Source organism: Hemicordylus capensis, chromosome 1, assembly GCF_027244095.1.
Source record: "Hemicordylus capensis ecotype Gifberg chromosome 1, rHemCap1.1.pri, whole genome shotgun sequence".
Taxonomy (NCBI): domain Eukaryota; kingdom Metazoa; phylum Chordata; class Lepidosauria; order Squamata; family Cordylidae; genus Hemicordylus; species Hemicordylus capensis.
Window position 1 is genome coordinate 260660703 of NC_069657.1, and position 24340 is coordinate 260685042.

Sequence of the window (24340 nt, forward strand, 5' to 3'; positions counted from 1 at the left end):
CACACAGACCTATGGTTAGTTGCTGTCTGTTGAGAGGGGGATATATAACTGGGATAGTAAACAGACTCATTTTGCACTCTGTCTTTGGGGAAAGTACAAGCCACACTTTTCCAATTAAGTTGTCAAGGACATGCTTGCTTCCTTAGTGAAGATTTCACAAAGATTCCTGTCAATGCAACTTGGAAAAGCATTCCCCTCGGGCAGAATATAACAACCTTTCCACACCTTCCCTTCTATGGGCAAGGCCATAACTCAGTGGAATAATACTTTTTCGGCACACAAAAGCTCCTAAGTGAAACCCAACAACACCATCTCTTATTAAAAGGATCACAAGTGTATGTAGGGGTGGCCCTTCCATGAGGTGAGGCGAGGCTGTCACCTGAGGCAGCAGATTTCTGGGGTGCCAGCAAAGCAGCAAGGTGCCCTCCAGTCCACCACTTTAATACAAAAAAAAGAAAAGAGGGGGATGAAAGTGTACACAAGGGGGAGGCATTTGGTGCCCTGCCTCATCTGCACAGAGGTCTTCAGTTACCACTGGGTGTACGACCAGGAAAGTAAGACCATATAGGTGAATCTTAATTCTATCGTTATTGGAGGGAGACTGAGGTTTCCGGTCAAAATTTCAGTCACATTTGCCTCACCTCATCAGTCATCTGGTCAGCACGCTGCTGCATTTCTTCCAGCTCATTGCGCATATCAGCATCTTCTGCCATTTTGGCTGAGAGTGTGTTGGCAGGGCCTTTGGGTCAAGAGGTTTCCTTTGCCTTGCCTGCAAGCCTGGAACACAAAAACACACACAAAGAAAGTCATTAAGTTCAGTGAAGTGAAGGTAAACTTGTTGAAGTCTCGTCATTTATGTGTTAAAGCGAATACTTTGAAAACCATGTTAGATCAGTGCTATCGCCAACACATCCGTGCTATCGCCAATATGTGCAACCTAACCCAGGCAGGGTAGCCCAGTCCGGGTTAGGCTGTGTGTGTGAAACGCTGGGATCCACGCAGATCCCGGTGTTGCCTGCCTACCTGACCCAGCTTTTTACTGAGGTAAAAGGTGTGAGCGTGCTGGCACAGTCATGTGACCATGCCAGCTGGTGTCATGTGACTGCTTAGGCTGCTTGCAGCTAGAGCGCCCATCTCATAGGAGTATCTCCCAATGCATCATGCTCGTCATGCGGTGCATTGTGGGATATGTAAAGACTGGGACACATCCCCACTTCCCACCAACATTGAAGGATCATCTGTGCGGGAAGGTAAGTTTAGCACAGCCTTCCCCCCATCCACCCACCCATCCTCTTGCCTCCCAGTTGTGTGAATACCCTTATTGTTCCTAATTATTTGTGCGTCAATGCTAGTACTTTCAAAAAGACTTAACCATCAAATCATTTGATGGTGGCAGTTCCCACAAGCTGTAGAACACATCATAGATCATCACTCATAGTGATGTTGTTCGATTTCTGGCCTATTAGTCATTTTCCTGAATATGAACACAAATGTATGCTTGGTGCTTTATTCATTTCTGTGAAAAGAAGACCATGTCAACCGTTATTGAACAACGAATCTAATGAAAAGCACAGGAGGAAAGAAACTCCACCAAATTTGGAACCATTGCAACTCAGAACTTCTTGAATGTTGATGACAGCACAGAGAGAGCAAACATAAGAAACATAATACATAACAAAGCTTTGATTATTCCAGTGCCTCCCAAATGTCAGAACTTTCATAGAGATTATTTGACTATGGGTTGGTCTGTTACAACATATTTTGCAAAACAAGTCCTTGTCCACAGAAAAGTCTTCTCCATTGAAAGAAGAATGTGAGAACTTCCCTGCTAGCCTCCAACTCACAAGGAAGTGCCAGCATGTATGTGGACAGCAATGATGCTTGCTAACATTTGCCAAGCAGAAGAAGCCACTACAATGTGCCTTTTGGTTGTGGGTGATACACAGTGCATAACCATTCCTTTCCTTCTTTGCCCTACTTCACTATGCAGCAGAGAAAAACCGGCTGGAGTGCTTTTCTTCCAGGTTTGTCACAGCAGAGGAGCTTCTAGACAGGGGCATAGGTACAATTAGACAAGGGGCATGAATCCTGGTTATCTATCCTGATTAAATGCTGGTTAACCAGAGCAGTTTGACCAGGGTAGCCCTGAAACTCTCAGTTCTTATATCAGCTCCACAGGGTTCACTAATCCTAATTAACTTTTTAACCAGGTTCCTTGCGATTGTGTGAACCCAGCCAAAAGAGGATTTCTCCATCACATCCACCTCCACAAAGTAAAAATTATTGCTATGTTCATGTATACTGCATTCCTCAGAGGAGGCCCCTCATTGGTCTTTGACAATGCAAACATTTTTTACTTCTGTCATTTTGCCTCAAACTGCCCTCCATTTTTATAAACCTGTGGTGGGAAATGCACTATTTCACCTTCATGAATAATGCATGTGTTCTTGTCCTTGTTTGTGTTTTCTGTGGGTTTCCCCCCTCATACATGGGGTCTATTAGGGGTCATTTATATAAGTGACCATAAGTAAGGGAGGAAACATGAAAAATCCATAAACGGTTTGTTCTAGAAGATGCTGCTGGCCAAAAACATGTTTAAGGAGACATGTCAGCTGTGTGTCAAATTATCACTGACCCAGAAAACCTTCCATTTAGTATAGATCATCTTGTAGCTTTCATAGGAAAGGGAAGAAGGAAGTGAGAGGGGAGGGTCAACAGCAACGGCCGTAAAGTATCATTTACTCAGTTACAGTAAAAACATGAGATTAAGTGACTGGGATGGATTAACCATCATGCTATTCATGCTGTAGCATACAACTTCAGCTAAATTTAGTCAGCCGGTTAGTTATTTGGAAATCCCGTGAAAAGAATACGGTATATCCTTCTTGTCTCCTCCTTTGTGTCCCATTGAGATCCTTGATTAAGGCAACTCTTTCTACATCCAAAAGATTTAGAATGGACTCCCATCATAATAAAGACTATTTATTCAGCTGAACGGAAGCAAGCCATTCTACTTCTCCATAGACACCTTTCCCTCATCAGGACAATGGGGACTCTTAGATAAGAGTAAATCTGAGGAATAAAATAAATGTTCTTGACTTTGCAAAACTAAAAACTTTGTTCACTAAGAGCTGGATCCAAGAGGGAGCTCTTTCTCCAGATGAAACTCCTTCCATTGGAGGAAAGGAGCCTTAGGATCCAAACCATACCTAGCACGAAGAACAGAATGTATCAATGATCAGAATGGCAGAATGGAGAATTTGCCTCTGAAGATATCTTGGTGAGTGTGTAGATGTTATTATGTAGCTTAATGGAAAGAGAATTACATGGATCTGGACAAGGACATAGCATAGCACTCAGTGTCCTTTCATCCAGGCCTGCAAAACAGGCCAAATAAAAGCAAACCAACTTCCCCCCTGCTCTCATTTTTTCACTGGACAAGTCCAGTGTTCCCGCTAACAGGGATTCCCAGGTGTTGTGGAATACAACTCCCATAATCCCCAAGCAAAAGCCATTGTAGCTGGGGATTCTGGGAGTTGTAGTCAACATCTGGGAATCCCTATGAGACGGAACACTGGACAAGTCCTGCATTTTGAAGGTGGCAGACCCAACCAGTACTTTCCCCATCAAACAAACAAACAACCACAGTCACACTCTTTGTCCATCTGTGTTGGACTGGGAGAAAGAGGGAAGGTGGGAGCAGCCAGCAGTAACCAAACAGTTGAAATCTAAATACATAAAGGAAACAGAAACATCTAGTTAAATTGATGGGATTAACTCAATAACAGATAACTCCTCCCATAAACAAACAAATTATGATCCTGAGTGTAAAATTCAGTGAGGCTAACTTCCCTCTGTACATTATTTTCTGTTTTCCCTAGCATTCACTTTCCCTTGATGGAAATCCATCTCTGGGAGAGAGCGGACTCTTTTTGTTTACATGTCCCGATTAATTAAAACTGATCTAGAGACAAGTACCTGGGTGTTGACATAATAGTTGCCTCGCAGACGTGACAAACTGGCCTTAGTTAGCAATCAAACACTATATTGCACTGGAGAGTGATTAAAAGGCCCGCTAGTTCATATCAATATTTTCTGTGTCTCCCGTCCAAATAGTTCTCTGGTAGCTGGACTTTCCCCCATGAATAAACTGATTGCAATACAGATAGAATTCATAAAAAGCCCACTGAGATTTTCTGTTAGATCCAGAACTGTTTGCTCAGATACACGCAAGCCATGAAGACCGCTTGCTTGCATTTGCTTTGCAGTTCCTTCTGACATCGGCCTTTGCCTTTTTCCAACATATGACCTTCATGGTTTTACATCTGCTACACACTTATGCTCAGAGAGGAAAGTCATCTCAGCAAGGAGTCTGAACAAGTTACCCTTAAGCAGGGGTGCAGCATCCTACTAATATCAGCGTGCTGATGAGAAGACACAAGACCTTACTAACTGGAAAAAAGCGATGAGGTGAGTCTCACGAGCGGTGAGACTCGCTGAAATGGGGTTTGCAGGGAGAGCAGGCTTAGCCTGCTCTCCCCGCAGACGAGCAAGCCCACAGCCCTAGGCGGCTGGATCAGCTGCCCACATGACTACCAGCTCCGTAATGGAGCTGGTGAGGGCTGCAGGGATTGGGGGCTGCGTGGCCCCTGGAAGGTCCAGGATGCCCCATGCGAGTGCACGGGGCATCCTGGAGAGACCCCCTGGCCGGGAGGCTTGTTTCAGCTTCCCGCCAGGGATCTCCTCATGTGTTGCTATGGCGTGGAGCCACGCCGCAGCAATACATGATCAAATAGACGGGGTTAACAGAGCGAGTGTCTAAGGGGAGGGGAACTTAGGCGGGTTTGCTGCTGGGAGCTGTGCGGCTCCCATGGCAGCAGATGATCGGGCAAAAGCGGGCTAGGCTCCCTTAGCCTGCTTTTGCCCAATCGTGAGAATCTCCTCATTATCTAACAGGTTGAGGCATCTCCTCTGCCCATCAGGATAATCAGCGTTATAATGTATTGGGAAGTTCCTGCGAATTAGAGAATAGTGGGAGGATGATAAAGCACTATGAAATACTTTCTGACAGTTGCCCAGTGCTAATGAGCGGATGTGCGAAAGTAATTTCCATTTCAGCATGGACTATTAAATTCATGGCTTTAAAAATATATTACGGGGTTTATTTTAACTTTCTTCCTAGTAAGAAACACAGAGGTCATTCACACATTCACAGAGGGTTTGAGAGCTCCCAGTTTTTGTTTGTGTGGAAGCAAGGTAGGAAGAAAACCTTGGTAGCTTCCCCCCACCCCTTGCTTCCACACAACCACTTCTACCAAGGCTTTCATCTTACCTTGCTTCCACCCAACCAAAAATTGGGCGCACACATAGCTCCCAAACCTGGGTAGAACACAGCTTTTGATTTTGTGAATGACCTCACAGTGTTTGTATAATCTATACACAAGACATTCCAAATGAAATGCAGTCAGGCAGATCTTAAAATCGAATCTGATATAAATATTTATATCTACCTATTTTCGAAAAATGTCCTAACAAATATATCTATATTGAACAGATTAAGTTAGACACAAATAAGTCCCAATAAGATAGCCATGACTAACTTGTCTCATTTATTTCAGTGGTGCTTTGTCATTACTAACTAGTCTGGATGTTGCCCACAGATAGCAAATGCTTTGAGGAAGTACAGTGAACCTTGTAAAGGGGGAAAAGTGAGCATTCAAGGGGGGAAATGGTTTGATATGGAAGGCAGACAGCACCACTGCCAGACAAGAATGCTAGAGAAGCCAAAATTCTGGGAATGGATCTACAAACAAAGGAACAAACTCTATAGAAAAACTTTCTTTCATATCAAACAGTCTTGAGGGTCAAGTATGAGATACTGGTCAACATCTAGATGAATGAAACATGTATGTACATAAGAACATAAAAACAGCCCTGTTGGATCAGGCCCAAGGCCTATCTAGTCCAGCATTTTGTTTCAAACAATGGCCCACCAGATGCCTCTGAGGGCATGCCCTCTCTCTTGCTGTTGCTCCTCTGCAACTGGTATTTAGAAGCATCTTGCCTCTGAGGCTGGAGGTGACCTATAGCCACCAGACTAGTAGCCATTTGATAGACCTGTCTAAGCCCCACTTAAAGCCATCCAAACGAGTGGCCCTCACCACATCCCATGGCAAAGAATTCCATAGATTAATTATGCGCTGTGTGGAAAACTATCTCCTCTTGTTGCTCCTAAAGTTCCCAGTCTTCAGTTTCATGGGATGACCCCTGGTTCTAGCGTTGTGAAAGAGGGAGAAAAATTTCTCTATCCATGCATAATTTTATAGACCTTTATCATGTCTCCTGGTAGTCGCCTCTTTTCAAAACTAAAAAGCCCTAGGTGTTGTAGCCTTGCCTCATGAGGAAGGTGCTCCAGGCCCCTGATCATCTTGGTTGCCCTCTTCTGCACCTTTTCCAGTTGTACAATATCCGGTGACCGAATGTGGCAGCACCATAGATTAGTATAAAGTGTCAACTCTTTGCACAGCAGCTGTGAAAAAGGCTAATTCCATACTAGGAATCATTAGGAATCACTCCCCTTCCTAATGATTCCTAGTATGGAATTAGCCTTTTTCACAGCTGCTGTGCAAAGAGTTGACACTTTCAACAAACTGTCCACCATGACCCCAAGATTTCTCTCCTGGTCAGTCACTGACAGCTCAGACCCCATCAGTGTGTACACTCTCAGAGAACTCCAAAAGTTTAGTGAGGCAAGACCTGCCCTTGCAGAAGCCATGCTGGCTCTCCTTCATTAAGGCCTGTTCTTCTATTGTTTAACAATTCTGTCGTTGAGTATGCTTTCCATCAATTTACCTGTTAAGCTAACCAGCCTGTAGTTTTCCAGATCCCCACTGGATCCCTTTTTGAAAATCAGAGTTACGTTAGCTACTTTCCAATCCTCTGGTACAGACCCTGATTGTAGGGACAAGTTACATTTTTGCTAGAAGCTCAGGAATTCCTGCAGAATTCTTGGGTGGATGCCAAGGGTGGCCCTGGCAATCTGTTAATTTTTGGTTTTTCAATACAGTTTAGAACATCCTTTTTGTCACCTCAAATTGGCCCAGTTCTTCAGCCTCCAAGCCTGAGAAGCTCAGTTCTGGAGCAGAGATATGATCAGTATCCTGAAAACTGGCCCACTATCTACCACCTGATGCAGTCTGCTTCATCCTGCTTCATGGTAGTGTTGGCCCTGTAGAAAAGGGTGCAATAATAGAAGGCTTTTTGCTATTGGTTGATGGCTTTCTGTGCTGCAAATTCTTTGAAGACGAAAATGCTTTTCATTTTTTTTGTTTGGAATTTTGAGCTACAATGTTTGTAGCTCAAAATGAAAAACATGGCTCATCTCCTCCCACAAATTCTTTCATAAATTCAGTCTGAAGTGCAAAGAGTTAACTATAAACAGTTGTAAATGTTAACTTTGATGATATTTTACAATACACTCATTTTGGGGTGTTTAATTACTTTGGCAATATATATTATAAATCTTAAACATGCAAGAACTCCTAAAGTATATAATGTGTACAGTACAAGACACAAGTTATTAAGTTTAGAAGGTATTGCCTTTTTCTTGTCACTATGAGGGAATCCACAGATAAGTTACAATGTAGTATATAACAAATGATCTAGTCACGCCTAAGATCTATGCATCGCAACCAATGCAGGAAGGAGACGGGACAGCAACAGTTTCCAATATATTACCTTTTTCCTGAAGTCCCGACTAAGAACTGCTGTCAGCCACCTTGGGGGCAGTGTATGTGTTAAAAAGAGGGATGCCAGTGCCTACAATATATATTTAAAACTACCTGTTTGTTGTGTTATTTTTACAAAAAATGTACTAATCTCTAGAACTGTATACAAAGGCCTGTTCTATGCTGATCCTCTCTTCAGAACAGACCTGTATTTCCCTTTTCCATGCATATTAAGATACAGGCCTTGCAATCTAGCATATTGTAGAAGTTACAGCAGCCCTATGAGTCAACTCTTCATTACTTCTTTAACAATTTTGTGATGCAGAACCAAAACTTTATATAGGGCTGTATTCAAAGAAAGTTAGTCATGACTAAACTTTGAAATCGATTAGACAAGTTAGTGGTGACTAAGCTCAGTCCCATTAATTTCAAATGGGAATCATGACTAAAATCATGACTGAATCATGACTAAATTTCTTTGGCTACAACGCATGGTCTTGAATCAGTGTAGACTTTTGATGATTCCTGGAGATGTCACTTCTAATGAGCTATCCATAGCGAGGAAGAATTTATCAACACATGATTCTGGCTTTTCAGCACCTTAGAGACATTAGGGGTTAGAACAAGAGTAGTATTTTGCAATACATGGTTTGTTCTGACAAGTTCATTCAGATTTGTAATGCACTGCAGACTGGCTGACAAGTGACGTGCTTGCATAATGAGCAAAGTTGCACTAGCGCAAGACGATCACCTTGTTGTGCTGAAAATGAGGAATTGTGAAATGGTGCTCTTGTGCAAAAATTCCCTTTAAAGCAAATGAGACATGCCACACAGGTCGCACACAGGTTACACAAGTAGGTTTGCATTGTGCAACACTAAACTGGAGCACAAGTTCCAGACTTAGTGCAAAAGGCTATCACAACAGTGTCTGTCTACAAGCACTTCATTAGGCAAGATGTCAGCCTGTATCTTAAAGGAAAGAGTTTCTATATAAGAATTAATTAAAGGTGCTTGGATTGGCTCATCTTTATATAAAAGCAATACAATAACGGTTACTCATTTACAGAAAGTATGGTACACAGAAGATTAATTTCTGATTTCTAGCTGCAGCCCCTGCAGAGTCTACACAGTTTGCTACTAATTAATATCTTCACAACAGATTGTCTTAACAATGAGGTCATTCACACAATCAAAAACTGTGTCCTTCCTGGGTTTGGGAGCTATGTGTGCTCCCAATTTTCAGTTGAGTGGAAGCACAGTAGGAGGAAAAGCTGGATTGTGTGGAAGCAAGGTAGGAGGAAAACCTGGGTAGCTTTTCCTCCTACCTTGCTTCCACATGATCACTTCTACCCAGGTTTTTCTCTTACCTTGCTTCCACAAAACCAAAAATTGAAAGAGCACACCACTCCCAAACCTGAGTAGAACACAACTTTTAAGTGTGCGAATGGCTTCATTGTGTTGTACAGTTACAGTTGTGCTGTGGAAGATCAAATAGGGGGGAAAGATAAGGTGTTCCTGATGTTCCTTCATTAAAGAAATGATTTCCAAAATGTAGATAGCTGTAATGGCAACAATGACTGAATACATCTGACTCGATGACGGTAAACTTAAGAACGAGACAATGAGAAGCCCGAGACCTTCATGGTCCTCATTAATTTTATTCATAAAAAATAGGGTGCATTCTGAACAATGATTTTTTAAAAAATTAAAAATCAATCAAATGATTTTCTCCATTCAATTATTAATAACAGCTATAAGTATATTTATTTATGTATTATTGCTTTTTTAATATTCCAAATCACACACACAACTATATTTATAGATCAGAAATGTGCATATTTTGTGATTTTCAAAGGGAATAATAATTTATAGGAAGGAGAGATAATATGAGTCAAGTGCACAACTTTACTTTAATGTTGTTGTTATTGTGCTATTAATGAGCCCCTGGTGGTGCAGTGGTAAAACTGCCACCCTGTAACCAGAAGGTTACAAGTTCGATCCTGACCAGGGGCTCAAGGTTGACTCAGCCTTCCATCCTTCCGAGGTCGGTAAAATGAGTACCCAGAATGTTGGGGGCAATATGCTAAATCATTGTAAACCGCTTAGAGAGCTCCGGCTATAAAGCGGTATATAAATGTAAGTGCTATTGCTATTGCTATTGTTATAGTATTATTATTACATTTCTAAACTGCCCCATCCAGAGGCTATCTCTGAACATTTATCTGAACAAATGTCTGATGTTTAAATAGCTTCTCACCATAGTAGATTGAAAAACAGTTTCTTATATTGCTGAACGGAACTGGGGCGGGAGGGAAACATTTAATGAACATTTCCGCCCCACTCCCCATGAAAAAAGCCTACCTTTTGGGCAATGTTTGGACCCTTTTGCAAAAGGGTATGAAGGTGTTTATATCCTGGTAGATGTCAGGGCAGGGGAGAAAGGGAGCATGTCTCTGTTGCCAAGACTATTGCACTGGAAGACATACTCCACTGAAAATAATGCAATGCACAGCAATGACATCCACATTCAGATCAGCAATCAAATGTACATCCAAATGCCGATGTCATTCTTTTGCGCTGCATTGCTTGTGATGGGATGTGCATTTGAATGCATTTGAATGCACACCCCAAAACACCCCACAAAAAGTGTCACTCTGATGGTTTTGCAAGGGGGAGGAATTCCCTCTCTCCTCCCTCAAGCATCATCAGCAGCAGAAATGTGTAAAATAATGGAAGGCAGAGAGTTTTGGTGAACATTTTCTTGGCTCCCAAAACAGCAATGTTTACAGAGAAAAACACACTTCACAAAAATGTGGTGCAGTGTTCCCAACCTTGGATGGGTTCTTGAACTCTTAGGGCTGTACCAGTATACCAGCCAGTGTTTCACAGTGTATTAAAGGTGAAGCAAAAGTCCATGCACAATGAGACACCAGCCCCAAAGAATGCAATATGATTCAAATTGAGTATCTAATTGTTTTAAGTTCTGTTGCTGATTAAATTTCACAGCCTCCCCCAATATCAAACTACCAGCTTCTATCATCATAATTACAGTGGGCAAAGTCTAGTCAAAGTTAAATACCTTCATACTCTATTCAGTTCAGCTGGAAAGTTAAGCACCAGCTTAGATCTTTTCCATTGAATGATAGGACTTACATGCTTAGCTCTGGCTAGATCATGCCTTTTACAAAGAGTGTGTGCATGTGTATCAAATAGTTAGACCTGTTGCACTGTTTATAAGCACATCTGAAATATACAGCTTAGTAAAGAATATGATGGGGTGTAATTGGCTTCAATATATAGTTTTGGATTTTTGAGAAATTCATTTTTAATTGATATGTTTTTGCTTGATGAGATGCTGATAAAAACCCTTATACAACCCTATTCTACATGCCCTCTAAGGAATAAATCCCAGGGAAATTAGTGAGCTTGCCTCCGTCACAATGCAAATTTGGGCTGTGTACTCATAGCCAATTGCAAAGGGAGATGCCATACCAACTGCTCATCCTTAAGAGTGACATCTGCCACCTTCCCTGGGGCAGTATAACATATTTCCAACTGAAAGTTCCCAGTGGAATGCCTAGATCGAGTAGAAGGAAGAATTCATATCCAATGTGTGACTTGCCTTGCCCTGCACCATTTCCCATAGTTAGAAAGCATTTTGAGAAGAAGATGTCAAAACACTGGACTAGTAGACAAATCAAAGACAATGTAGAACTGGAAAACTCCCTTCTTTGGGTAATTGCCAGCAGTGAAATCATACAGCCCAGAAAGATTCAGAACCAGAATAATTTTTGTGTGTGCTCACCTGCATGGTGGATCTATATTATTTCCAACAACAAGATCACAAAGCTTTTTGTTGAAAAGCGGTATATAAGTTGTTGTTGTTGTTGTGTCTGCATTCATTTATACAGAAGATAATCCAAAAACACAGAACTAAGAGGCATTTGTTCCATCACGTTTAGGAGAATGGAAGTTTATCGCATAATAGTGCTGATCAAGCTCGTAATGAATTGCCATGGGGGAAAAAATATTTTCCTTTCATTATTTACAAAGCTCAGAGGGTACGTGGTACATTCTCATCTTAAATGCTGGCATATAAAGTGCACAGAGTAACATCTTAGTATGAATCACACACCCACATGTTCAGCACCTTTTTTATTATGCAGCAAGTCATGGTATTGATTCTTTAATAAGTGCATTGAATTATTTATTGGATGTTTAAATAATGCCTCTAGTAGCAAATACATATACATGATCAAGCATCTAAAATGGCTAAAATATCAAGGTGGACAAATTCAAATGGAGATAACGCATGAATTGTTAATAGTGGAAGCAATTATCAATTGGAGTGGAGCACCATGGGAAATACACTGTTCCCTGCTCACCAATGAAAAGCAAGGTAGTTTATTCAAATAGGATGCTTCCATTAAAATGTCAAGGTATAGAAACAATGTTGAGAGAGGTTCATAGCACCCCACACATGTTTTTTTTTAAACTAGGCACTGATGTAAGGAGGAAGCAATTTGATACTGAATTTTGAAACCCAGCAAAGAAAATGAAAAATGTTTTCAACTAGAAGCCCAATTTACCCAAACAACAAGTCAGATCATTGTTTTTGCCTGTAACAGTGGTTGACAGCTCACAGTTTAAGGCTGGCTGAAGCAACAGTTCATGCTGTTAGTATGCAGGAATTTGTAACCTGTCTCCACAGCTGGTTTATCGCTGAAAGGTTGGGGATGGGAATTAGTGGCAGCCATTTTCTAGTTCTGTCATGAAAGAACTAGAATGCTTTCTTTTAACAGATTCCTTTCAATAGGAATTTCTATTTAATATGAATTTCTTATAATGGTTCCTTTTAATGATTTAATAGGAATTTCAATTTAACAGGAATTTCTTTTAATGATTCCTTTTAATAGGAATCAACTAAAACCAAACCTTTTTAGCATTTTGTTGATACCAATTATATTTCTTTCTCAAGTTCGCACTGTATCACCATAATTTAAAATATATATATAAAGTAAGACCTAGGTTCCTACTGGCTTAAAGAAAGCAGCTTTAACACTCATGGAAGGTACATTCCCCAATCTCCAAGCCACATCAGGACATGCAAGCCAGGTGTCACAGCCCTGGTTTGGTGCCTGGGAAGGTTGTCTTAAATTCTTCTCTGGTTTACATCAAGTACATTGGGATCCAAAATGCTTGCCTCATATTTGAGGCAAACATTACAAGCTGCAGGGATCCATAGTTCTGAGAAATGCAAAATCCAACAATGTCACTACTTAAGTTGTTGCTCAGTCTGACCTAGGAAAAATTTCTTATCAACCCCCAATACAGCTATTAGATTCAGATTCGATAACCCTGCTGCTACCTACTTCTGTAAGAGAAAATGTTCAGAATCTGTTTTGTACAGGATCACAAAACCAGCAGTAGGAATCTCTGGCTTACACAAAGGGAAAAGATATTTTACTTACTTATTTATGAGTAGTAAAGGTAAAGTGTGCCATCAAGTTGATTTTGACTCCTGGCGCCCATAGAGCCCTGTGGGTTTCTTTGGTAGAATACTGGAGGGGCTTACCATTGCCTCCTCCCTCACAGTATGAGATGATGCCTTTGAGCATCTTCCTATATCACTGCTGCCCAATATAGTGCCAGTGGAGATTCGAACCGGCAACCTTTTGCTTCTTCTGTCAAGCATTTCCCCACTGCACCTAGGTGGCTTATATTATGAGTAGGCTGCATTTTCTGCCAAAGTAGTGAACAACCAACAGCTAAAATACAAGCTGCAAATATCTAACACCTAACACAATCCTTAAAACTACAGAGGCAGCTACAGCCAGCAGTGGTCCCTCTAATTTTTTTCATCTCCTGAATATGGCGATGTTAATCCAGACATGGCCTTTGTGGCTGGGGATTCTGGGAGTTGTAGTCCAACAATATCTGGGGGCCCAAGGTTAAGAAATCCTGGTCTAAAACAAGAGGTTGCTAAAGCATAGATGGCTGAAGTCAAACTGGTGCAGCTGGCAATCTAAGATTATCAGGCACATTTTAACACTGTTGCTGCTTAAGAATCAAGTGACGACACACACAGCCTCCAGACTACAAACCTGCTCCTTCTGGGAGAGTGTGATCCTGTTGGCACTTTCTTTGTCCAGACTGGGCATCTGGGCAACTGCAGTTTCAGTTCTGAAGTCTACTCTGATTGGTTTAGGTCTAGGAAATCAGTATCTTCCAAGTAGGCTTGCCACCGATTCTTTCTTTCAAAGAACAGTTCTTTTTTTTAGCATTAACACGAACCTGTTCCTTATCAACTTAATAAAGATTGCAGTTTGTTCTATATTTACAGCACTCTGAGGTAGGCCAGTCACTGACTGCAGTGCACACACAAGGAAGAGGCTGGCTTCAAGTCACAGGCCTCTAGAAAGCAGTCTTCTTTGGCTCTGCAGGCTGGATAGCAGATTGCACGCTGGTACTACAACTCCCATGATGTAGCTTGTTTTTGGAGCCATACGTTCCCCTTTGCCCCTGCAGCTGATCCTGGGAGGAGGCTGAGTCTTGTGGAGCAGAGAGCAGCCAGGCCTGTGAAGATGTGGCCCCTTCTACAAAAGTCTCTCCCCAGAACTGAACAGCCTTACTGTCTATCATCTTCTTCCACCCAACCTCCAGCAAAAGAGGCAGGAGAATGCAAAACTATCATGAAGAATGGGGAAAGGAGTTCTGTTAGTTGTCTAAAGTGCCTGTTAATGATTTGAAAGCTCATTGCAATATACGCAACATAGTCTCTTTAGTTTCACATCGTGGAGTGTGTGAGGTGAAACAGCATGCAGCTGGAGGAGGTCACCTTAGCAACATTCAAATGAGGGGCCAAAATCAAACCATACCCAAGTTTTTAATTAATGAAAGTTCATCAGAAGCCAACAAGGTATCTCTTTCTATCATCTCTTATTGTTGTACCGGTTAAATGAAAGTGAAAGAAATGTGAGGGGCTCTCTCTGGTGACAAAGCTGCTCTCACTTTATATGAAAAATGTTAAGAACACTAATATTTCTTCTATGCTGCTAATATGTGTATATTCGTGAGCCTGGATGGCTGCATCAAGCTTCCTTGTTTTATTTATTCATTAAAACTTTTGTGTCCCACCTTTCTAGCAAGCTAGAACATAGGAAGCTGCTTTAAATCGAGTCAGACCCTTGGTCCATCTAGCTCTGTATTGTCTATTTAAAATATTTATACCCCGCCCCTCCAGAACACTACTGCTCGGGGCGGCTCACAACATTTATAAAATAGTTACAATGTAAAATCAGACTAATAAAATTAACAAAATTAAGCTAAACAAGTTAAAAATCCTGGCTAAAACTACAATCAGAATTACAGATTTTAAATTTTCAAATTAGAAGTATTTTTTAAAAAAACTAAAAACTAAGATTTGCTTCACAGACTGGCAGCAGCTTCTCCAAGATTGCAGGCAGGAGGCTCTCTCAGCCTTATCTTGGAGACGCCATTGAGGGAACTTGGGACCTTCTGCATGCAAGTGCTCTTCCCAGAGCGGCCCCATCCCTAAGGGGAGTATCTTATAGTGCTCACATATAGTCTCCCATTCAAATGCAAACCAGGGTAGGCCCTGCTTAGCAACAGGGACAATGCATGCTTGTTACCACAAGACCAGCTCTCCTCCCAAGCTATTCAAGGCAGCTTACAATACCAAAATTGTACAAATACGGAGTAACCAAAAATACTGCAGAGTGACAAAAAAACAAAACCAAAAAAACCTCCTCACGGAAAAGAAGAAATGCATTCTAAGGGCAAAAAGCAACTTTAATTTAATGTGTGATCTGTTTTAAATGGGTTGAGATTGTACTGTTATCAGCTAGGTTGTTTTCTTATAATGCTGCTTTTCATAATTGCTATTGCTTATTATGGGGTTGCATTCAGACAACGTTACGCATGAGAAGCATCACTGAAAATTATTTTTACTACCTTAAGGCCCATAAATTTCAATGAAACTCAGTTATGGCTAACTTAGTCTGATGCTACCCATGAATTCTTAGAAAAGCAGTATAAAATTATATTAGATAGATTTAAAACATTAATACATTACACTACTAATAAATAATTGTTCATGTTCTGATTGACACACATATCACTTTATTAAGGTCTTACATTGAGGCTATTCTCACACGCTGCCTAACCCAAGCAAGGGGATGCTCAGCCTGGGTTAGACTGCACATGAGAACCTCCACAATTGGGCCCTATCCTAGCAGGGCAGCACCATCTCGCCTGGCTGTTAGCTGAAGTTAAGGGAGCAAGCGCTCCCTTAACCTTGCTCTCCGGCTACCTGCTTGTGTGCAGGCACGGTCTGATTCCAGCCCAGCTACACACAGACGGGCACCTAGAGTGCTCATCTCTCAGGGGAATCCCCCTATGTGTTGTGTGTGTGTCGCATGGTGCATTGTGGGATTCCCAGTAACCGGTATGCGTTGTCCCAGCCTCTGGAGTTTCACGCTATACCACGCAGCACTGCTTGTCTGGGAGTGCGGTCTGTGCTCCCAGGAACATGAAATCGCTCATCTCGGGGGGAAGGTTCCTGCCCGCTGGCCGCCCCACCTCTTCTTTATTTTGGAGCTCTTCAGGTGGCAAGTCTACTTCCAAGAGTCCCTGGAGCCGGGCCACCATCTTGCTAAAAATTATTCTTATTCTTCTGCTATTAAACTGTAAATAGCCAGACAGTGCAGCTATGATCCTACAAACTGCTGTTCTGCACTGATAAATCTTTAGTAGGGCTGGCTCTAGGTTTCATGAGTCCCTCAGGAAACTACCTGGGTGGGCCCTTAGAAAATTGCTCCACCGCCATCACCACATGAAGGCTCTTGGCACAGACATGGCCTCAGGAATCAGCAGTGTGTGCCTTTCTGAGGGCCCTCAGCCCTCAGTTGCTGCCCAGCAATGCTGACCCCAGACACTAACCCTGATTTTAGTGTTGTAAATGAATTAGGTAAACTGCAGAAGGTATGGTTTTAGTGCCTGTTTGCAATTAACAGCTCCTAAAGATGATTACCACCAAGCCAGTTTCACCATGTACCAGAGAAGTGGTTATTCAGGCACAGGGTTTGTGCAAAAATCACCAGCTGGTGGCTTGACTCCAGTGACTTTTAAAATGGGCATGTGATTTACAAAGCAATACTTTGCTGCATGAGTGAATAACCAGGGGAATGTCTGAACTGTGTGTGCTACCAAACCAAACTTCAGCTTCCAGAGTGCTTTAGGAAGATGTGCAATGTTGCCAACATGCATGCACTAATATTATGAGGCAGCAGAGCTCCTGGAGAATTGATGAACTTTTTCAAAATACTCACTAAGAAAGCATGTACATAATAAATATCAAGCCGATTCTGAATAGAGGGGAGGGAATATCATCTATCACTACTTACCGCCTTAGAAAGCACCTGAGAATAACCATGGTATCAGGCATCACTTTTTTCAGATTTATGGATGTTTTCTGAAGAGCACAAGTATTCAGTTGCCTGCTGATTATTTACCTCACAAATATCATGGCTGGATAACCATTACCCTGTGATAAAGGGTATCAGCTGAACAAACTGCACATATTATGCTATAAATTCTAACCCACATTGTGATTTTAAAAAGCACATTGTGATTTTAAAAAGTTGGAGAAAGTGCAAATATGAATTCATAATCCTGACAACAAATAGTTCTGAATCCATAACTGCAAGTCTGACCTCACAGGCCTCCTGGTCAGCACCATTTCTTCCTGGTCAATCACCCAACTAAAATAACCTTCTTGATTTCTTCTTTGCCATAATTAAATTTTTTCAGCATTCTTTTTTCCACTTGCTCTTCTTTGTTCCTAAATGACTGCCGTTCATAATATACGCAGCTTGGAGTGTATACTGCATTCAAGGGGAACCTCCATCCCCATGCTCTCTACTCGGTCACATATTACTTTATATAAGGTTAGTATTGTCCTATTACAAGGCAAATTAAACTATGCAGTATACGGTAATGACTAATATGACAAGAGAGTACATGTGACAAGCCCTGAGGCAAATGTGTAAGCAGAAGAGGAGGGAGGGAAGGAAGGAGGAAGCCGTTTCCACCCCCTCATGCTGCCTGCACAGAGGTCTGTCACATGTACTCTCCATGAGTTGTGGGGAGTAAAGGGTCTGCTCTCTCCCTCCCTCTGTCGCTGAGAATCCCTCAGGGCGCATCATGTTCTAGGGAAAGCAAGGCCATGTGCCAAACCTTTCACAGAACAAATGTGTGCATCAGATCCAAAAGCAGCCTGCACAGCCTCTTTTCAAGCTTCTTTGGAATCTCTGCCATGCGGAATAGTCTCTTCCAGGCCATAGCCTGAGCAGTTTATTAACAGATGCTTGTCTAGGTTAGGGGATCTCCTCTTGAGTGTGACCCCAATATAGTATTTCTGTATTGTTATGGAACCTGTGAGAGCATCCTTTCTTAGGCAGTAGATGATGAAAATTATTATTACTATCAGGTAATAATGGTTAATAATAAAAGGCAGCATCTAGTCAGTTGTGAGCAAGCAACATGAAGTCAGTGAGACACATTAATCATGGCTAACTTAAATCCCATTAATTTAAATGGGGCTTAATCATGACTGACTTAGAGGCAATCCACACAATTGCTCTGAGCGGGCAGGGAGGTTGTGGGAGGAAGGCTGCTTTCACCTTCCCTTCCCCCTAGATAACCGGTAGCTGGGTTGATAAAGGGGGTTGGGTGGGCAGGGAGTAGAGGGATCTGTGAAGATCCCACTGCTTCTCATGAGTAGTGAGCACAGCCTCTTCGTTTGGATACGGCCTAATAAAAATGCCATGCTGATTTGAAAGGCATTTCTCTTACACTGCAGGGAATACTTCTTCTAAGTTGGTGCCTCTGTGACTCAGGCACCCATAATCTAAAACAAAAGATAGTATCCCTTGCCCCTTCAAATGTTGTGATTTATGTGCAAATTTATTCAGATTTACTCTTCATTCAATATGCCTCTAATATGATTTACCAACTAAGAGCAGTGTTGGCCCAAGGATTGGTGGTGCCCCAGGTGAAGCCTGGCTTTGGTAGCCCCCCCCCCGCTCCCTTCACTCACGTGGTTATCCCTCCCCCTTCCCCCACATGGACAGACACTTTCCACCAGGCAGGTGGTCCCTGTCACCTGCCTGGCTGCCCACTTGCTCTCCTTGCTGCCTTTGCCTGCTGCTCCTTCCACTGCCAGCTGCTTCTGGGCAGCTCGCCTGGTGCGATATATTATAATGGCATCGCCGTGTGATGTGGCAATGTGATTATAATGCACCATGGCAGGCCAGCTGCCCAGTAACAGTCGACAGAAGCAGGATCGGCAGGCAGAAGCAGTGAGAAGTGGGCAGCAGGGTGGGTGACAGGGATGGGGAACACCCGATCGGTCACCCTCTTGCTCCAATGACAGGAGGTTTGTGTGAAGACCTGTGGGGGTGGGGTCACCTGTACAGGTGGCACATGACCCTGACCATCGGCGCCCCTCTCCATTTGGCACCCCAGGTGACCGCCTGGTTTGCCTAGTGGAGAGGCCAGCCCTAAGAGTTCCCGAAACACACAACTCTGGATTTTTAGTGATATTTGAGGTCATCCAGTTAAATAAAGGGGGCATCTTCAGGGTTAGAGTTAGGATTGAACCATAAAGTATGCTGCCCTGCAGCCTCAGATGAACTTCAGATGATCCTAACATATTCACTTCCCCTTCTGCTTTGGGAATGGGGGTAACAGAATGGTTGTTTGGACCCAATGGTCCCTCAAGGGTCTGGGGACTGGCTCAGCACCCAGATCCATGATCCAAACGCAATACAAGTACTCGCTTACATCAATGGTTCCCAGCACGATAGTTAAACAGGAACTGTTGATGTTTGAAATAAAAAGCAGTGGTTTTGCAGGTGCAACTCATTAAACAAGTACAAATGATTTAATTTAGCCATGCCACTATCCCCATCGGTGGGCATATTCATACATTTACATTGCAAAATCAGATAAGCATTCACACCAAACAGTTAATTGGAGGTAAAATTGCTCCTGCAATGTTATAGGAGTGAGATTGATGTCTGTATAAAACATGTGGCTTTGCCATTCATATACACTTTCTAGCATTTGACATTTGTAGGCTGAGTAACAAATTATATTAGCCACAGGAGTGCTTTGCAGAACCCCACGGAAGTGCAATACTTATTTGCTCATTACATCGCGTACTGCTGATTCACTCCAATAAATTCTAATTCTTGGCAACAGCTCACTTTCTATTCAAGAATATTAATATGAATTCCCAAGAACTACACACTACAGGATATAGTAGAATTTGTGATTACACATTGCTAGTGCAGGTCATCAGTGTTGAATGCTAATATCAAACTTTATTTCCAGCCCTCAGACTACTCTACACACACACACCACACTACAAATACCCTTTGTGTTGCCAGCGATTAATTCACAGATTGGCAGAGGAGGATTTATCCTGTGCTAATATAGAAGCAGAACATTTTTTCCTCCTCTGCAACCAATCAGCTAAGCAAGGCTATGGACTGGGCTTCAAGGGCATGAGTTTCTATCACGTGTCCAGCAGATTAATGGAAAGATGCAGCAAAATCCTTTCCGCTCAAACTGTTTCTGTCAGAGGATCAAGACCTTTCGCTCTGTGCTGGAGGTTTTATTGATTTATTTCTTTGCTTTTATTTCACTGATGCATAGTGGTGCATGCTGGGATTAGGACTATAGAAAAAGCCACAAGATGGGGGTCATTCTCGTCTTGCATCAACATAAGCTAGAAAATAGTTTTTATTTAATCATGTTATTTATTTATGTTAATGATTTACATCCCACCTTTCTCTGTCAAAAATAGTCACAAGCTGGCTTACAACAGTTACAAACAGTAAAACACAATATAAAATGTAGATATGCAATTAAAAACAATATAAAGCAGCAGCCTAAAACACAGTACAAACAGAATAATCAAAAATATATAAATGTTTCAATAATCAAATGAAGTTACACCCTAAAAGAAAATAGCAAAAGAGTTATAATAATGCTTCTCAAGTGTGCTCCTGCAAATTGCATCAAATGTTTCCAAAGGTGTAGGACAACATGAACTTTAACATGGCACAATGCTTACTACAATTGAATTCAAAATGGCTGCTGGCTGCTGCCCTTGGTTTGAATTTCCTGCTGGTGTTCTCCAGAACAATTTGGTTCCTTCTATCCTTACACAACTTTCTCCTGAGAATTTTGTCCCTTTATTTACTGTATTTGCCTGAATCCTAGACAAGTTCTTTTTGAAGTTCTTTGATGTTAGAAATTTGGGGGGACAGTTTAAATTCAGAGTCTTCTTCCTTTTGTGCAAATATAGGTATAGCGTCTATTTATCCTCTATTTGTAAGGGGGTTGTCTTAAATTTAGGGTCATCTTCTATTCGGGTAAATACAGTACATTTGTGATTGTTGAGAAGAGCCAGAACTAATGTAAAAGAACATATTTTGCATGTGTCATGGTCTTTCAACACACTATACATGTCCCGGGTTCAATTCCTGGCATCTCTAGTTAATGAGTATCAGGGCTGGGACTGGGAAAGACCTTTGACTGAGACCATGGAGAGCTGTTGCCTGCTGGAGCAGAGTACACTAGGCTAGACAGACCAAAGGTCTAATTTAGTATTAGGTGGTTTCATTGGATCACATTTCAGGAGCTGTATTTATGTTTGCACGGATCTTATCAAGCCAGATGTTTCCGATAAGGCTTGTAATAATCACACGGGGAGCCTATTCTCATGAGCAACCTAACCTGGGCTAGGTTGCTTGTGTGGAGCTCCGGAATTTGCACAGATCCTGGCACTCCTGCCCAGCCTAACCCTGCTCCTAAACCCAACTCTTAACCCAGGTTAAGGGAGCAAGTGCTGCCTTGACTTGACTGCTGGGCTTGTTCATCTCCTCGGGCTCCACAGAGCCTTCTGAGATACAGAGACGGGTGCCTAGAGCTGTAACCCTGCCTTCCCTGCCCACCCTCCCATGGTCGTGTGAATAGCCCCAGGGTCTCTTTTTCTAGCCAAGTCTATACTCATTGAAGGTCAAGTGTACAACTATAAAACAATACATGGGAATTAGGCAGTTCTGAGAGAAAGGGATCCTACAAACAAATGGATCTAGTATGGTGTAGTGGGTACTGCAGGTTCAGGGGCAGGCCTGGCATCAGGGGTCAGCATCATTGAGCAGTTGCTGAGAGTCCAGAGCCCTCAGAAGCGTCAGCGGCTGATTTCTAAGGCCACCTCTGAATCTATGGCCTTCAGTGGTGATTGGATGACTCAGGGCCCACCTATGCAGAGTGATTTACTTCTTGTATACGCCTAATCCAGTGGGTACTCCAAATGGATCCCACTTTTTAAACAGCTTCATTATCTTCATTATCCTAATTTACCAAATCTGTTATAAGCCCCTCTATGCTTGCCTTTAAAAACAGTACTGCTATTTGTGCAGGTTATTCAAAAAATTCTGGATTAAGGATGACCACTACTATATCATGTTTGTCTAGTGCTGGCTGTGTGCTACATGTTTTGCAGAGCCCAGGAGTGATCATCTGGTCCCTTCCCAGAAAACTATAAACATAATTAGGACAAGGTTACATAGCATATCACTTTCATCTCATAGGACATAGGAAGCTGCCATATACTGGGTCAGACCATTGGTCTATCAAGCTCAGTATTGTCTTCACAGACTGGCAGCGGCTTCTCCAAGGTTGCAGGCAGGAATCTCTCTCAGCCCTATCTTGGAGAAGCCAGGGAGGGAACTTGGAACCTTCTGCTCTTCCCAGAGCAGTTCCATCCCCTAAGGAGAATATCTTACAGTGCTCACACATGTAGTCTCCCATTCAAATGCAAACCAGGGCAGACCCTGTTTAGCTAAGGGGACAAGTCATGCTTGCTGACACAAGACCAGCTCTCCTCTCTCATCCCAGATTATAAAATTTCTGCAACTGAGTTGCAATCTTTCAAATGGGGACAAAATAAAATATTGTTACAGTATCTCTGAGGTTTCTGGTTGCATTTAATTATGGTGCATGTGGAATACCTAAGATGCCTGAGACCCTCCAGACATTATGCCATCTATGAACGACAACATTTGGGGGGAAGTGGGAACATGCCAGCTAGCCATGCCCCCTGCACTTGCTGGTTGCCCACAATACTTGTCTGCAGAGGGCAGCACCCAAGTCAGTGAGAGTTGCTCCACACAATGTGGAATGTTGAATGCCTGAGTTACCACTGTGCAGGGAGCAACCCCCCTGTATTCAGCACTGCATTCCGCACTCTGCAGATCAATGCAGAATGCACAGAGGCTCAGGGAGGTGTGGCCAGGGAGCACACTGGAACAAGGCATGGCTAACCAGTGTGTTCCTGATCCCTCTCTACCCATGATGACTGACTGATTGATTAAGTGCTGTCAAGTCGTTGTCGACTCTTAGCAATGACATAGATAGATTCTCTCCAGGATGATCTGTCTTCAACTTGGCCTTTAAGGTCTCTCAGTGGTGCATTCATTGCTGCCATAATTGAGTCCATCCACCTTGCTGCTGGTCATCCTTTTCTTTTTCCTTCAACTTTTCCCAGCATTCTGGACTTCTCAAGAGAGCTGGGTCTTTGCATAATGTGTCCAAAGTATGATAGTTTGAGCCTGTTGTGCCCCGAGTGAAAATTCTGGATTGATTTGTTCTAGGATCCATTTGTTTGTTTTCCTGGCTGTCCATGGTATCCTCAAAAGTCTTCTCCAGCACCAAAGTTCAAAAGCGTCAATGTTTTTTCTATCTTGCTTCTTCAAAATCCAGCTTTCACATCCATAGAGTGTCACGGGGAAAACCATGGTCCGAACTATTCTAATCTTTGTAGGTGCAGACACATTACAGCATCTAAATCTCCTTTCCAAGGCCTTCATTGGGACCCTACCAAGTGCTAGTCTGCGGCGTATTTTGACTTCTGGATCCTTTACTGTTGATGGTCGATCCTAAAAGGCAGAAGTTATCTACCACTTCAATGTCTTCATTATCAATTCTGAGGCTGGTTGCTGTACTCGTTGTCATTAGTTTAGTCTTCTTTACATTTAGTCATAGTCCCATTTTTTCACTGTGCTTCCTGACTTTCATTACTAGAGCTTGCAGATCATCCACATTCTCAGCTATCAGAGTGGTGTCATCAGCACAGCACAGGTTATTGATGTTTCTTCCTCCATCTTTAAAGCCATGTTATCCCTGGGATAATGTCTTAAACAAGGTTTGTTTCCCACTTATTGGCTAAAATTTGGTTCCCCCCTTCAAAAGTTTATGACTGCCTCTTCCCCCTGCCCCGACACACACCACAACTGAGCTGAGACTTGAATTCAGACCTAAAATCCCTCAGTTGCCTTAAATCTGAACTGAACCTCTAAAGACAAAAAGTTGTAATCTTTTTCAAAATTACTGTTTTACTTTTAAAAATAAGTAGTTTAGCATATGAGCACTGAGCTTGCAACTGTAGGGTGCACACACACAATTTGCTGCTTTTTAAATCCTGTTGTATGCATTCTGTTTGTTTTAAAAATCCAAAA

The 24340-nt window shown here is 42.3% G+C and overlaps 1 protein-coding gene across 3 annotated transcripts in view; it reads right to left on the minus strand.

Annotated features, from left to right (window-relative positions):
• The window catches only part of SNAP25 (synaptosome associated protein 25), an 89177-nt gene that overhangs the window by 33455 nt on the left and 31382 nt on the right, over positions 1 to 24340 (minus strand). For all 3 annotated transcript variants that reach the window (XM_053284692.1, XM_053284694.1, XM_053284693.1), the window contains exon 2: positions 642 to 777. In XM_053284692.1, coding sequence (XP_053140667.1) covers positions 642 to 713 — 72 coding nt within the window. In that variant the 5' untranslated portion in view covers positions 714 to 777. The remainder of the gene's footprint in view (positions 1 to 641; positions 778 to 24340) is intronic.